The 16,137-nt window shown below is 32.3% G+C and overlaps 3 protein-coding genes across 3 annotated transcripts; all 3 read left to right on the top strand.

Annotated features, from left to right (window-relative positions):
* Positions 1–3,582: 3,582 nt before the first annotated feature.
* On the top strand, positions 3,583–5,967 carry LOC100801379 (GTP-binding nuclear protein Ran-3). The gene is made up of 8 exons (XM_003526374.4): positions 3,583–3,768; positions 3,857–3,926; positions 4,065–4,121; positions 4,228–4,345; positions 4,837–4,926; positions 5,022–5,201; positions 5,297–5,374; positions 5,605–5,967. Exons 1-8 carry the CDS (start codon positions 3,766–3,768, stop codon positions 5,672–5,674), a joined length of 666 nt encoding a protein of 221 aa, XP_003526422.1. The 5' UTR covers positions 3,583–3,765; the 3' UTR covers positions 5,675–5,967.
* A 2,008-nt stretch (positions 5,968–7,975) lies between these two features.
* LOC100305680 (uncharacterized) lies at positions 7,976–9,871 on the top strand. Its single transcript, NM_001248265.2, is given in 8 exon segments — positions 7,976–8,031; positions 8,116–8,185; positions 8,308–8,364; positions 8,465–8,582; positions 8,908–8,997; positions 9,104–9,283; positions 9,398–9,475; positions 9,736–9,871. Coding segments are annotated over 8 exon segments (666 nt in total). The 5' UTR covers positions 7,976–8,028; the 3' UTR covers positions 9,806–9,871.
* Positions 9,872–13,474: 3,603 nt separating this feature from the next.
* LOC100500437 (RAN GTPase 3) lies at positions 13,475–15,744 on the top strand. The gene is made up of 8 exons (NM_001251153.2): positions 13,475–13,580; positions 13,675–13,744; positions 13,942–13,998; positions 14,088–14,205; positions 14,706–14,795; positions 14,891–15,070; positions 15,179–15,256; positions 15,527–15,744. The coding sequence occupies exons 1-8, from the start codon at positions 13,578–13,580 to the stop codon at positions 15,594–15,596; spliced, it is 666 nt and encodes a 221-aa protein (NP_001238082.2). The 5' UTR covers positions 13,475–13,577; the 3' UTR covers positions 15,597–15,744.
* The last annotated feature ends 393 nt before the right edge of the window (positions 15,745–16,137 follow it).

The following is a 16,137-nucleotide window of genomic DNA, read 5'->3' as shown; positions in this document are numbered from 1 at the left end:
ATATTTTTACTACTATACAGGCCTAACTATGATAAATGACCATGGAGATTCTACCAATAAATTCATTTGTTCCATTCACTAGAGTTAATCATCATCAACAATCCATTCTTTTTTGTTGCGGTTTATTATGGAATGAAACTGAAGAGAGTTTTATTTGGTTGTTAAGTACTTGGTTAGAAGCGATGTTAGGAGCTTGTCCTAAAACTATTATCACAGACCAAGATGTTATTGTCATTAATGCAGTTGCAAGGGTGTTTCCTTCCGTTAATCATTTCTATGGCATGTGGCACATTGAGAAAAAAGTCCCATAGTATTTAAATTATATTTATCATGAGCATGTTGAATTTAAAAGTCAATTCAGGAAGTGTATTCACAAATCTATCACTATTGAAGAATTTGAATCTGGCTGGGAAGCAATGATTGATAAATATGGACTATAAGATAATAAGTGGTTAGAGAAGATATCTCCTAATTGTGTAAAATGAATTCCTGTTTTTGTACATCGGAATTTTTATGCTGGAATTTCCACAACAAAGGAGTGAAAGCATGAATAAATTCTTTAAGGATTTTTTAAATTCAAGTATTCCATTGAACAAGTTTGTGATACAGTATGAGAAAACTCTTGATGCGCCTTATAACAAGAGAAGAGAGAAGACTTTTATAAATTCAAAGTCATCAATGTGAACTTATTATCGTTCAGAATATATTTAAGAAGAATTTATTGGTTTTTAGTTATTTGTTGTGAAGAAGATTATATTGTTCACTGAACTCACTTACAAGATTCATGAAATTTATAAAGAGAAGCCTAACTACTATGTGACTTTTCATGCCATTTCAAAAGAAGGAAATTGTAGTTGTCACATGTTCGAATTTTTGGGTATTTTTTGTAGACATGTGTTAAATGTATTCCTAAAGAAAAATATTTTTTCTTTCCCTCCACAATATATTCTAAGTCAACGAACCATAATGCTAAGAATGAGAAGGATTGGTAAGTGAAGATTTCCATGAAGACAACAACGAAACTTCTAGTACTTTATTGTTTAATAGTGTTATGGTTGAATCTCTTGAACTATCTGAAAAAACTTCAGGGTAAAAAAAACATCATGATATTGAAGTTATACAAGAGCTAATGGGAAGACTTGATCTATTGGAAGTTGAAGAATCAAAGGAAGACTTTCGTAATCCGATAAATCAAGTTATTGCAAAAGTCTATAACACTGATACAACCTTGCATGATCCTCCTATTATGACAACAAAAAGGCATCCACGAACTTTGCGAATGAAAGGCGGTTTGGAATTACTCAAAAAAAAGTTCCCCTACTTGTAGTTATTGTCAGAAGAAAGGTCACACCAAACGTAAACGCCCAAGTTTAAACCAAGCAAGGTATGCTCAAAAAACACACATTACACATGCTTTGCATAACTGTTAAGCTTTACTCAGTTAAGTTTAATGTATGTTTTGGTTTTTCCTTTTTATTGTGTTAAGTTTAATGTATGACTCATCATCCTTTGCAGGTGTAATATTATTAACGGTCAATTTCCAAACTCTAATATTGAAGCTTCTTGCTAGTTTGGTTGATTCAAAGGTAACAATATTATCATTTTATTTGCAATTTGTTATAGTTATAGTTTAATGTATGAAATTAACACAACACCTTGTGATAGGTGAGACACTTTATAACCATCAAAGGTTATGTGGAGGGTGTTTATTTTGCTATCAATTGGCACTCTGGAAAGGATCAAATTGTCATGACAAATAAACACTACATAGAAATATGTGATTTCCCATCTATTGCATAATTCATAGCTAATTTGTAGAGTAAAAGGCATCAGACTCCCATTATGCATGAGGAAGAGAAGGATCAACAAGCAGTGTCACGTTGAAAATTTTAATAACACTTTTTTAGCCATTTCATTTAGCAATATTAACACAATACTGACAGGGGAAATTGCTTGCTATGTCATTGAACCCTTATGCAGATGTAACTATTTACATTTTATCCTAAAAGTCCAAATGTCAAATTTAAATGACTAAGAAATATGTACTTGTTTCTAGAGCTTCAATTCATTCTTACAAAAGCCTTGGTGGTCGAACTTTTCCCCAAGCCAAAATTGTCATAAGCCTTGATAATTTCCTTCACCCGAGCTCTAATAATCTTGCAGAGCCGTTGTGCATGAGTACTTTTGTTTTGGAAAATAAGGTTGTTTCAAGCTTCCCATATATTGTCAATTACAACAACAAATATAGGCTTCAATTCTCACCCTTTTTTTTTCCAATATTGATGTTGCAACTCATTCACATGTCAAGACGTTGGGAGAAAAAAAATTGATCCACCATATTCCTAGAGAGAAAGTGTCTAGACTCTTTGGCTAGAAAAGCAACCCCTTAGCACATGATTAATATTTTCCTTTAGATACCTGCGCAAAGGAAAGGACAAAGAGAGTTGTTAGGATAAGTGACTTTTATAAGCTGCAATTTTTTTTTTCTTTAGGCAACAAGTTCACAATGTTGATGTGGAAACTAATTGACCTCACTTTAGAATTGTATCAATTAGCTTCTAATGACTTCTCTAGCAAAATACTATTTGTGGACCATTCTTCTATAATATGGATGACATGTGTCATGAATAGTGCCACAATATATGCATTCAACAAAAATAAAATTTTGTCAACTGTTGTAATTTTGTCAACAAAAACTTGGGAGCGATACCCATAAGCACATTTGGCAACTGTTGTAATTCCTTCACTATATTCCTAAAATTGAAATAAACAATTTGTAATGAGTTTATGGCAATGCGGGAAAATGATTTGTACCTGTGGAAAGTTTGAGACGGTCTTAGCGTACAACAAATGTAATGCAACACAATATAACATTAAATTGAAATTTCAATTCGTAGTGTATAAAAGTGTGAAAAACACAATTTTTACCATAAAGAATTTATGGAAGAAGAAAGGGCAGAACAAACCGTAATAAATTTAGGGAAATAACACATACACGATTGATTGATTGATCTGAATGTGACAAAGTTACTCCCATAATTTTAATTTTTTTTAAATTGTCTTGGTTAGTTGACATGACTAATAGCCTAAATATAATTGGATGTATGTGCAAAGTGAATTTACATTGACAGTATATACTAATTAATCTCTATTTTTTATAATATATTTTATAAATATTTGTTTACGTTCTATAAATATTTAATATCTTATGAGAATATTAAATAATAAAATGAGACTTTTATTATCATTCTTCTAAAATTTATATATAATAATATAAAAAATATTAATAATATATTAAAATTAATTTTTTTTATGGTAAGATATAATTTTATCTTACCTGATAAATTTTTTTTTCGGATATAACTTTTTTCTTGTCTGATTTATCTAAGCTAGACTATCTGGGTGAGTATTAAGTGATCTATTCGACCGGTTATTGGGTACCAATGCTTTCGCCGAATCTGCCTAGTACAAATAACAATATATGTAAATTTATTTTAAAGACATTATATTATAATTAAATCCCAAAATTATTATAATTAATTCCAAAATAAAACCGGTCGTGTGGGTGGTTATTTGAAATTTGAAATTGAATCATTTAATCCAAGGGTGGAGAATGCTGCGTCATGTTGACGCTGGAAGGGTCGCTCTCGCAGCTCCAAACTAGAAACCCTTCCGCTATAAAACCCTCGCTCCAACGCCTCGAAACAACACAGTTCTACTCTCCGCTCTAAATTCTCTGTCTCTCTCTCTCTCTCTCGATCAATCATGGTACGCTCTCTCTCCGTAACGCAAACACTTGTTTTTCTAATTTTCTTGCAGCTTTTGATGACTCGAATTCGATCTATTGCGACTGCAGGCTTTGCCCAATCAGCAAACCGTCGATTACCCTAGTTTCAAACTCGTCATCGTCGGTGACGGTGGTACAGGTCAGATTCTTCTCTTTTCTTTAATTGATGCGCTTGTAATTTTTCGTTTTTCTCGTGTCGATCTAGGTTGGAGCTTTATTTTGGCACAGCCTTAGGAATATGAGCTTTATTATAATTTTGTATTTTGAAAACTTACAGGAAAGACAACGTTCGTGAAAAGGCATCTTACCGGTGAATTTGAGAAGAAATACGAACGTAAGATTCTTTCTTTGTTATTTGTGTTTAAGGATTTGTGCTAACATGTTTATCATTGTTTGCGATTGTTTTATTTTGTCTTCTTGATTTTGCTTGTCCTAAACAGCGACCATTGGAGTGGAGGTTCACCCATTGGATTTCTTCACAAACTGTGGAAAGATTCGCTTCTACTGTTGGGATACTGCCGGACAAGAGAAGTTTGGTGGCCTCAGGGATGGATATTAGTAAGTCTTTTTTGGCTGACAATCCCCTTTTTTCACAATGATTTCAATTTTTCTGTATGAACAATTGGCAATAAGTGTAATAGTTGTAGTTATAAAGTTGAGAAGTGTGCATCTATAGTCAGCTGGGGGGGGGGGGGGGTCAAATTCCTTTCACTAAAATTTGCCGATAAAAAAGTGTGATAGTTTTTTTTTGGGGGGGGGAGGTTAAAAAGTGTGATAGTTAGGCATGTGTTAGTCAAAGATTTTAACGTATTGTGGCCATTTTTCACCTAATGGTTTAAATTTAAGTGTGTTTGTATTTCAGTTCAAATGCTTAGAATAGTGTTTGAGGACTCTGAGCTGGGTTATTCTGTTTGCATGTTGTTAGTTTTCACATATGCAATTTTGGTTCTTGCTCGCATTCTTGGTTGGGTTGTCTGCAATCATATCCCTTTATGCATCTGTTTTACTGCCTATATAGTGCTTCTAACATGGCGTCTTGTGTTGTGCAGTATCCATGGGCAATGCGCCATTATCATGTTTGATGTTACTGCCCGACTAACTTACAAAAATGTCCCTACCTGGCATCGGGATCTTTGCCGGTTCATAAATCTGTTTAACAGTTTCATCACTGATTATTTATCTGCAAGTTGTTTACATCGGATGATGGACATTTTCTGTATAACTGATTTTTCAGGGTCTGTGAGAACATCCCAATTGTTCTTTGCGGTAACAAGGTTGATGTGAAGAACAGGCAAGTGAAGGCAAAGCAGGTTACTTTCCACAGGAAGAAGAATTTACAGTACTATGAGATTTCAGCTAAAAGCAACTACAATTTTGAGAAGCCTTTCCTGTATTTGGCCAGAAAACTTGCAGGGTAAAGCCACAAGTTTCTGCATAAGAGGTTAGAGAAAATCAAATTTAAATATCTAATTTTTAACTAATGTTTTGCTACTTGTGTAAATTTTGCAGTGATCCTAACTTGCACTTTGTGGAGTCTCCAGCATTGGCTCCACCAGAAGTTCTAATTGATTTAGCTGCACAGCAACAGTAAGCTATCTTCCTTGACCTAAATTAATTCTTTCTACAGCAGGATAAAAACATAGATTGTAGAATTCATAGTTGCATTTTGAAGTTCAAACTGTTTTCTAATGATAACCTTGTTTTAGTTTCTTAGAATGGCGTATTAGTGTTTTAGTTTCTTTGAATGAAGTCCACAAAATCCCGTATTTGTTTCATTTGTTCTCTTTAAATAATTTATTTATTCGTGGCTTTTGCAGACATGAGGCCGAGCTTCTTGCAGCTGCTAGTCAGCCCCTTCCTGACGATGATGATGAATCTTTTGAGTAAAATTATGCCTTTTGAGTCGTGCTACTGCTTATGCTACAGTATGTATTTTGGGGGGTGTAATGTTGACAGTTTTGGATGCCGGATTTGAGTGTCAGAAATTTAATCATTTTGCTTTAATCTTAAAAAAATCTCCCAATAGTTTGACATATCCTTGTAGCCAAGGGCTGTAGTACGTGCTTTTGTGTTATTTGGCTCTCTTGAAGAGACAGCGGGGCTAGGCTGTGCCCAAGTGCTATTTTGATTCTCGAGTTTGGTGCGTCCAAAAAGAAATGATATGATTATATTGGTTTAAATTCCTCCTATTGAAATAATGTAGAACAATGTCCCGATAGTTTGGTGAAAGTCAATTTTATATTCAGTGAACAATGTCGAAAACATTGCGGATACATTCCATTGGCGTCGATGGCCTTTATTTTCTGGTAAACGGTTACGTTATAACGTCATGTGGTTTCTGGAGATTTATCTAGCTTAACGTCAATGTATTACTAGGTTTTTTTTTTACCCATTAAAAATAATCTCCTTCAGAAAATATTACTTACTGAGATTTTTTTTTATTACTTTGTAGTATATTGTTGGAAGCAAAATTATGTGTTGCAATCCATGCCTTGATAATACACTCGTTTTGTATTAAATAAACATAGGAAGAAAATAGAACATGGTGGAACCTGCAGTGTTTACAACACCAAACAAAGCAAATACTCAAAATCACTCCTAAGTCTTCCATTTATTTTCTCACAACGCATTTTTTTAACACAGAATAACTATGTGTATATCACACCTTAAATTTTTCCACCCAAAATTTTCTCACACCAGTACACACATTTTGGACACTGCATTTAGATGTGGATTAGTTGAACTTGAAGAAAGAAGGGAAGCTTAATCTCTAATATACTTGCATAACATTGGTAGATGTCACTGGAGAATGAGATGCAAAGAGGAGGAGGTCCTTGGATGAATGGTGATGGACCTCAGAGCATTGGCGGTGGAGCGAACGATAGCGCCACCGCTGTACACAACACTTTGATGACAGCAGAGGAGCAAGGCGGAAAAAAAGGAGAAGGAGTGACGGCGGAGCCACTATCACTATCAACGACGAAACGTGACACGTGTGGTTTGAAAATTAATTTCTCCAATTTAAATTCCTTATCCGAACACAGGAATTAATAGAAAGCAAGTGTTAATCACTCCAATTATTATGTTTGGATTTCTTTCATAATATCCCATTCACTTTGATTTTTCATTTTATTTTTAAATATAAATCATCATGTTGGTGACTTGTGAGGTGAATTGCGGGGTTCCATAATGCTTTGTTATCCTGATGGTCAATTAAACTTTAAAAGGGATATATTGGGTTCATTCAAAACTTTTTTCGCAAAACAATTTATAAACTCACCAAGGATATATAGAGAGAGGGAAGATGTTGGAATGGTTCAATAGACAATAAACATTAGAAATTCAATTTACAGCAATATTAATAAAGCAATTCAAAGTAGGAGCATATGGATACTAAGCAATTCTTGAGAGTTTTCCACAAATCAAAACAATAATCATTTTATACTCAAGAAACACTCGTTGAAGACCCACCCCGGAATGCTCTATAGTAAAATGCCCCAATCAATGTTTACCAAAAAAACCATTTTTAATCTGATAAAATCGATCAATAATTGCAAAAATTGATATAAAAAATGGTAGCTCAAAATTTGTAACGGTGGTTGTTAAGTTTGAGCAGAGTGTCTAAAACAAACTTTTCAAATTATAGGATTAAAAATAGAGAAATGATATTTGTCCAAGAATTGATAAGATTGAAAACATATTTAAGCTTTTAATAAGTCTTCAAATTAAATTATAGAAAACAAAAAAAATAGCACATTTATTTGCAATCAATGTTTTTTATTCTCGCATGTCGTTGATGGTGAGGCCGTGAAGGTTTCCGAGGACTTCGTCCTTCTCGTGTGTACAAACAGAAAAAAAAATGTGAGAAAAAATAATATTTAATATTTCATTGACGTGACAATATTTTATTTATTTTGTCCGACAACTCATTTTTAGGATATTATCCATCCAAGACTCTCGCTCTCACAGGGACTCCATGAATGTATATTTCGCACTATAATATTAGACCATAAAATAAACAAAATAATGTGGAAGTTTGGGCTAAGGTTGGGCCGAGCCCAGTTGAAATTCAAATTGAGAAGTGAGCGTAATCAAAGGGTGGATATAGCTGCGTTAGGTTAACGCGTTCATTCAAAATACGGAACTTGAAACCCTCCCAATATAAACCCTCGCTTCCTTGTGTACTCTCTCACTTTCCATTCTCTTCAAACCTAACGCAGCATCGCTATTCTCTTCATTCCATGGTATGTTATAGCTCTCTGCTTTCAACATTTCCCTTTTCGGTTTTATGTTGGCCTTCGATTTATTCTTGATCTCTTTCGTTGCAGGCTTTGCCCAACCAGCAAACCGTGGATTACCCTAGTTTCAAACTCGTTATCGTCGGCGATGGTGGCACAGGTCAGTTTTTCTTCTTATTTCGGGCTATTAAAATAAAGAGCTATTTTTTTATTTCTTTTATAAACGATCTAGGTTGCTATACCTTGGCATATGAGATTTATGGTGTATTTAACATTTTGCAGGAAAGACAACCTTTGTGAAAAGGCATCTCACCGGAGAATTCGAGAAGAAATATGAGCGTAAGAATCATTCCTAAATTAATTAAATTTAGGTTAACGTTGTTCATATTGTTCCACCTATAACTTATTCTTTCTCTCCATTTTTGTTTGTCCAAAACAGCAACCATCGGTGTGGAGGTTCACCCATTGGATTTTTTCACAAACTGTGGAAAGATTCGATTTTACTGCTGGGATACTGCTGGACAGGAGAAATTTGGTGGCCTCAGAGATGGATACTAGTAAGTCATTTTTTTTAGTGAACAATCGGCTACAAGTGTAACTGAGTATCAGATTGTGTTTAATTGTAGGATTCGTTTCTTTGTTAGCAATTATAGGCTTGTACCTGTTTGATTCACTATGTCTTATCAGTGTCAGAGTTAGTGTTGTAGATTGCATATCAGTTATTTGCATCTTAGTCTTTATTTCTGTTAGGATGACTTTGTTGGATATCTAAAATTCTAATGAAAACTATAATTTGTTTCAATGGAAATCTCTGCAAGCTTTTTATTTATTATGTCGTGATGCAAACTCCTAATGCTCGTAAAATGGGGTTTTATGTTGCAGTATCCATGGACAATGTGCTATTATCATGTTTGATGTTACTGCCCGGCTAACATACAAAAATGTTCCCACCTGGCACCGTGATCTTTGCAGGTTTGTAAATTGAAGTCCTTGAAAACATTTTGAATGTTTTGTCTCAAATTATTTGGCATCATGTTGTTTTGTGACATGGGAAATATTTGCTCACATGATTCTTCAGGGTCTGTGAGAACATCCCAATTGTTCTTTGCGGTAACAAGGTTGATGTCAAGAACAGGCAAGTTAAGGCAAAGCAGGTTACATTCCACAGGAAGAAGAATTTGCAGTACTATGAGATTTCAGCTAAGAGCAACTACAACTTTGAAAAGCCATTCTTATATTTGGCCAGGAAACTTGCAGGGTAGCTACCACTAGTTTATACTTTTTAATTCCTATATAGGAATCAGAAGTAAGAACACATCAAACTTTTAAATACATTCGACTTATTTTTTTGCTACTTGTGTCAATTTTGCAGTGATCCTAACTTGCACTTCGTAGAATCTCCTGCATTGGCTCCACCAGAAGTTCAAATTGATTTAGCTGCACAGCAACAGTAAGCTATCTTCCTTGACCTGAATTAATTATTTCTTCAACAGCAGGATAAAAACATGGATTGTAGATTTCATAGTTGAATTTTAAAGTTCAAACTGTTTTCTAATGTTAACTTGTTTTAGTTTCTCAGAAGGTCATATTAGTGTTTTAGTTTCTTTGAAATGAAGTCAACAAAATCCCTTATTTGTTTCATTTGTTATTCTTCAGTTGAGAATTTTTATATTAAATTAACAATAATTTTTTTGTTGGTTGCGAATGCAGGCACGAGGCTGAGCTTCTTGCAGCTGCTAGTCAGCCCCTTCCTGACGATGATGATGAATCTTTTGAGTAGAGGGCTTGAGTGTTTGTGGACTGTCTTCCTGAGTGTTGGTATTTGTATGCTACCGTATGTGCTGTTGGGGGTTGTAGTGTTGACATTTTTGGATGTGAATTCGAGGATCTGAATCAATTATGATCAGATTTGTTGCTTAAGTTTAAAATCTCATTTTACTATATATCCATGAACGTTAAAAAGATGAGAGGATTGGTTTTTTCAACAATGTTTTGGGTCTTTTAATTAAATTAATATACCATTCGAAGTGTGCGAGGTGGGGTTAGCCGCTGGAGGGTAGAGTTATTTTTTTTTAAAGATAAAACTGGATAATACAGATGAGAAAAAGGAGAGTTTGTTCCTTTTGAGTTTTGACACAGTTTATCTCTCAACATGGTCGGTTTCTATAATATTTATTTAAACTAATATTTTGTGAAATTGTTTTGAAGTTTTATGGGATTAGTTTTATAAGTCACTTGACAGTGGGGGAGTAACTTAGAATTAGATTTAGCTTCATAATGAGTCAGATTCTTTGAAAATTAATAAAGTTATTTAGATCTAATTAATTAGTAATTAATTTTTTGAGGTTCTAATAAATTAAATTGTAATTCTGTAAAAAAAAAATTACAGTAGCTTTAAAGCTAAAAAGTCTGATTATTTAGAAAAAGAAAATTAAGGAACCATGATTATTGGCAAAACTGGAACTGTTAAACAAGTAAAATAATTCTAAAAAAACCTTCCGCTCAAAATATTTTTTTTTTTATCTTGTGTGTGGGTTTTTAAAGTATCTTGTGTTGGATTATTAGGATAATCAATGATTTTGAAAGTAATTGGGAGTTTAAAATCAATTTTTTTGGGGTTGTTACTATCTGATTAGGAAGGCTCTTTTGTGATATTTTAGGATATTTTTATAAGTTTTTATCTTTTAGATTAATTCTTGGATGAACTCTACCTTAACATCAGTTTTATTAGTTTTTTAATTATTTTTATTGGTTTTGAAATGAGTTGATTTTTTAGAATACCATATCAGTCTCTACTATGGATGACTTGGACCATTTGTTCACGTTCACGATTAACTTATAAATTTTTTTAGTGGAAAGATGTATCGCGATACAGGGCTGAATAATTTACAATAACTTATTTAATTTTCAGCACAAAAATTGTAAATTAAACTTTTTTTTGTGCTGATTGAAGTTGTGCATTATTGAATAAGAAAAATCGTGTTAGTATAAACAATTATCCAAAATTATAAAAAGAAAGTGTAATTAAGTAATAATATTTAAGGACTAAAATAACAAATTAGTTAAGTTTAAGAACTTATTTGACATCTGAAGAACTCAATTAAATATCTCACCTCTAAATTCTCAAATTACACCTATTTTAAATATAATTTCCAACCTACACTTATTTTGGTTGGTTAGGGAAGTCGGGTTTGGTCACCCCGACTTCCCTTGCTGATGTTTTTTTTTTAATTTTTATATAAATTAAAACATTATTAAAATTAAATAATATATTATATAAAATTATTTATTTATTAAATTAATTTTTGAAGGATTATTTTATAATTTTTTAAAGAGAAATATACATATAAAGAAAAATATAAAAATTGGATAAAATTATAGTATAATTTTTTATTTACGTTATATGTAATTTTGTAATTAAATTTATGTTTTGTTGATTTTTTTTTATGTTCTTATAATTAAAAAATAATAAAATTAGTTAATAATATTAATATAAATTAAAAAAATACTGCAAAAAGAGAATTGATACATCTGTTTTATAAATAGATAAAATTTTAAATTGTAGTAATTAAGATGATAGTCGACAGTAGTATATTAAAAATTATAATTACAATATAAATATGACAAAACTAATGATGATATGAAATATGTTGTGCATGATACATGTCTTCTTCTATTTGGATTACTGGTTTGCTAAAATAACTATTGTGCAGACTCGTTCCCATTAGTTGGATTATGCTAATACCTTTAGCACGTCTTCATCATTTTTCAATTTCTTATCTCATATTCAATTAAAAGAGGACGCTAAAAGGTCGTCCCGTTTTAAGTCGCATTAAAATTATCCTAATATATCCTCATTCTAAGTTTTTCTTTAGTCAAATGTCATTGTTTAAATATTTGCAGTATAATATTCTTCTATAAATAAATTGTTAAAAACTTTAATTTTATCATTTTTAATTAAATCTAATAACATAAACAAACTAATTATATTTAATAAAATAATTAAATTTTAAATTTTTACTAAAATAAATATATTATTATGCAAAATTCAAATTTTAAAACAAATATTCAACCAAAAATATCTTAAATAAATTAAATAATGTAAAAAAAATAATTAAATTTAATAATATCATTTTTTAATAATAAAATTAATTTAATCAATCCTTCAAAAATTAATTTAATAAATAAATAATTTTAAAATCAATTAAAAATAATTTTATATGGTATAATATTTAATTTTAATAATATTTTAATTTATAAAAAAATTAAAAATAAAAAACATCAGTAAGGGAAGTCGGGGTGGCCAAACCCGACTTCCGTGAACCAAGTAAAACTGGTGCAGATTGAGACTTATATTTAAAATAGGTGTAGTTTGAGAATTTGGACGTAAGAGAGTGTGTACCTCGGTCAAAAAACTGGTGTGTGTATGTTTTGTCTTTATCCTAAAAAAATTGTAACATATTTATACAAAAACAAAATAAATTTGAAATGTTCATCGTAAAAAAAATAGTAATTGATTTTATATGTAATTATGGCATTTAAATAGTTTCAAAGTGAGTTAGTACTTGTGAGTATGAATACCTTAGATCTACTTTATCGGCAGATTCTGCCCAGTATTTGAGACAAGATAATTGGTTCCCCCCTAGTATCAGGAATGCAACGACATTGGTATCAGTATTGAGTTTCAACTTTTAGCATCGATGCTTTTGACTTTTGAGGAGGTAGTTCTTTTGAAAAAAGGTAAAAATAAATAATGTATATACATGTGAGACCTAATTAAGAACCTAAATAGAGATATTGAGTTATAGCTATTTAGCCTATTCTTATTACTCAGCGCTGGCTCGTTAACAAATGGATATCATTTAACTTTTCATTAAGAGATTTTAATAAATGAAATTTAGTTATAAGTATGAGTTTTTGGCCATCCATTTAGCAGATGTTTGAAATCACGTAAATTATTTAACACGTTTAAAAGATGAATAAATAGCTTATGTATTGTTATCTAATTACAATTTATTGTGTATGATGATTTTATTAACAATAACATATATAAGAGTCATATCAACGTTATTTTTTAATTAGTTGATGATATATTTTTCTATTAATAGTGTATAAAAATTAAACAAATGATAGTAAGTAAATTTAAGAACTTGAACAAAATAAATTAAAGCTTCAAAGAAATTTTTTAATTTCATTAAATTCAAAAGACTAAAGTGACAAGAAATTAAAATTTCAGAAATTAAATTATTCGTTGACAAAAAAAAATGAATAAGACACTGGCCAACAAAACAAAAAAAAATGATTTTATCAAAAAGATATTTATATGTGGTAATTGCTAGTTTGGGCTGTCCGTGTAATTATGTTTGCAGGCCCATTTAAAAGTGAAAAAGCAAAGTCCAGGTGGAAGAGGTGCGTGAGGTTAACGCTAAGAGTGGCTCTCTCTAGAAACAAACACGAACTTTTATAAACCCTTGGCTTCATTTCTTTCCAATCTCTCTTAATACATATCACTTTCTTCACCGTTCGCTCTTTCTTTCTCCCCTACACAAAACATGGTATGCTATTGATCTCTCTCTCTCTCTCTGCTCTTCCATTTTCTCTCCACATTCATTCCATTCTCTCATTTGGTTCCTTTGTTTTGCGTCGCAGGCTTTGCCCAATCAGCAAACCGTCGATTACCCCAGCTTCAAGCTTGTCATCGTCGGCGACGGTGGCACAGGTGAATTTCCTCTTTTTCTCCCTTTTTCGTGATCTACTTTAGGGTTAGGGTTAGGGTTATTTCCCAATTCGTCTTGTCCGGTTCTCGTAACGATCTAGGTTATTCTATAATCCAAAACATTTCGGCACCGTCATACACATCAGGGAGTATGAATTTAACTATTATTATTTATTTATTTCGTGTTAAACGATTTGCAGGAAAGACAACCTTCGTGAAGAGGCATCTCACTGGTGAATTCGAGAAGAAATATGAACGTGAGATTCTTTCTCTATTATTTTATTATTATTAATCTTTTATTTGGGTTTATCTCATTCTTTTGTCGATTATGCTTAATCTGAATCAGCGACCATTGGTGTGGAGGTTCATCCGTTGGATTTTTTCACGAACTGTGGAAAGATTCGCTTCTATTGTTGGGATACTGCTGGGCAAGAGAAGTTTGGTGGCCTCAGAGATGGATATTAGTAAGTATTTTTTGTATTTAGGAGACAAAATCTTTGTTTGTTAATCAGTATGTCATGTGCGTCTCTGTGATGAGGAGAAGCCAAAGATTTTGATTTCTTTTATCAATTGTGCTAACTCTCACATACATGATTTTACAATCACAGCTTCTGCTCGGGTGTTAAATGTAAAATTTGTTATTCGCCAACAACTATTCTTGTTCATTGGCCATGGCTCCATTGGTGTTTTTAATCAGTTTTGAACTTTTGCATGTAAATTACCTGGCTACCTGCTTTTGTACTCAGTTTAGAGTAAATAGAGATTGGGATGACTTGGTTACTAGTTAGATATGTAGGGAAATCTAGCATTTAAGAGAACTGTGTTGAGATGTTTAATTTGTTCTGTTGGAAATGTTTTTGTAAGCTTTTATTTTGTCATGATATAAATCTCGTGATCTTTATTTACTCTAAACATCTGTTTTGCTCCCTATCTAGTGCTTTTAACACGTTGTCTTATATTGCAGTATCCATGGGCAATGTGCGATTATCATGTTTGATGTTACTGCCCGTCTAACATACAAAAATGTCCCTACCTGGCACCGTGATCTTTGCCGGTTTGTAAATCAACTCTTCAAAACCTGTTTATCAGTTTCATCTCTAATTATTTTGCATCAGATCATTGACATTTTCTGCCCAACTGGTTTTTCAGGGTCTGTGAAAACATCCCAATTGTTCTTTGCGGTAACAAGGTTGATGTCAAGAATAGGCAAGTGAAGGCAAAGCAGGTTACTTTCCACAGGAAGAAGAATTTGCAGTACTATGAGATATCTGCTAAGAGCAACTACAATTTTGAAAAGCCATTTTTGTACTTGGCCAGGAAACTTGCAGGGTAGGGACAATACTGCTAATTTTTTACTGTCTACATTACATTATAAGTAAGAAAATTACCAACTAATAAATGCATTTCAACTCATATTTTGCCGTGTCTATTTTTCAGCGATGCTAACTTGCACTTTGTAGAATCTCCTGCATTGGCTCCACCAGAAGTTCAAATTGATTTAGCTGCACAACAACAGTAAGTTACCTGTCATCAACCGAATTAGCTATTTATCCAGCAACCTTACTTTTTAGTCTGGGCTTCCAGCATGATAAAAACAGAGATTATAGAATTGCATTTTGAATTTAAAGATGTTCCAACAGTGAATGGTCTTTTGCCACAATCAAGATATGTGATGGGTTTTTAGACTGTTGTGTTATTTTAGTTTCTTTAAACAGCATATCTATATCAGACTGAAAGTAGTTGTTATAGTCAATTGAATTGTTCCTTTTATGGTGGCTTTTGCAGGCACGAGGCTGAGCTTCTTGCAGCTGCTAGTCAGCCCCTTCCTGACGACGATGATGATCAATTTGAGTAGGAATTGTGGGTCTGTGGATCATTTTACTTAGTTAATGGTATTTGTGTATGCTACAATGTGTCTTTGGGGTTGTATTATTGACATTTTTTTACGTGGATTTGAGGATTTAAAATTAATCATTATGAGGTGTTTTACTCCTGTTTGGTTACCGCGTTGTGTCTGTTGGCCGCATACCCACACGAAACAACTAACAAGAAAACATTTGATTGTTTTTCTATCCTTTTTGAAATGAGATTCCAGGAAGATCACTTGATATTTTAACTTAAGAAAATAAAAATTGCTGGTAACAATTTTTTTTTATAATTTTTACTTATTAATGAATTTTATTCATGATTTGTAATTTATTAAATTTTAATAAATAAATAATGTGTTTGAAGATGTTATAGAATGGATTGGTAGCACTCTGGTAAATACCATTGTTGTCCATTGCCGAGTTGTTTTATATACAATTAACGTGCACTTATAAGAATTGTGGTCCATCTCTTTGAGCAGGTGTGGCTGGTAAATTGAATTAAATTTTATTTATGCATGCATAATTTTT

This window comes from Glycine max, chromosome 6, assembly GCF_000004515.6.
Source record: "Glycine max cultivar Williams 82 chromosome 6, Glycine_max_v4.0, whole genome shotgun sequence".
Taxonomy (NCBI): domain Eukaryota; kingdom Viridiplantae; phylum Streptophyta; class Magnoliopsida; order Fabales; family Fabaceae; genus Glycine; species Glycine max.
The sequence above is the reverse complement of the archived record's forward strand: the minus strand, read 5'-3'. Positions and strand labels throughout refer to the sequence as shown.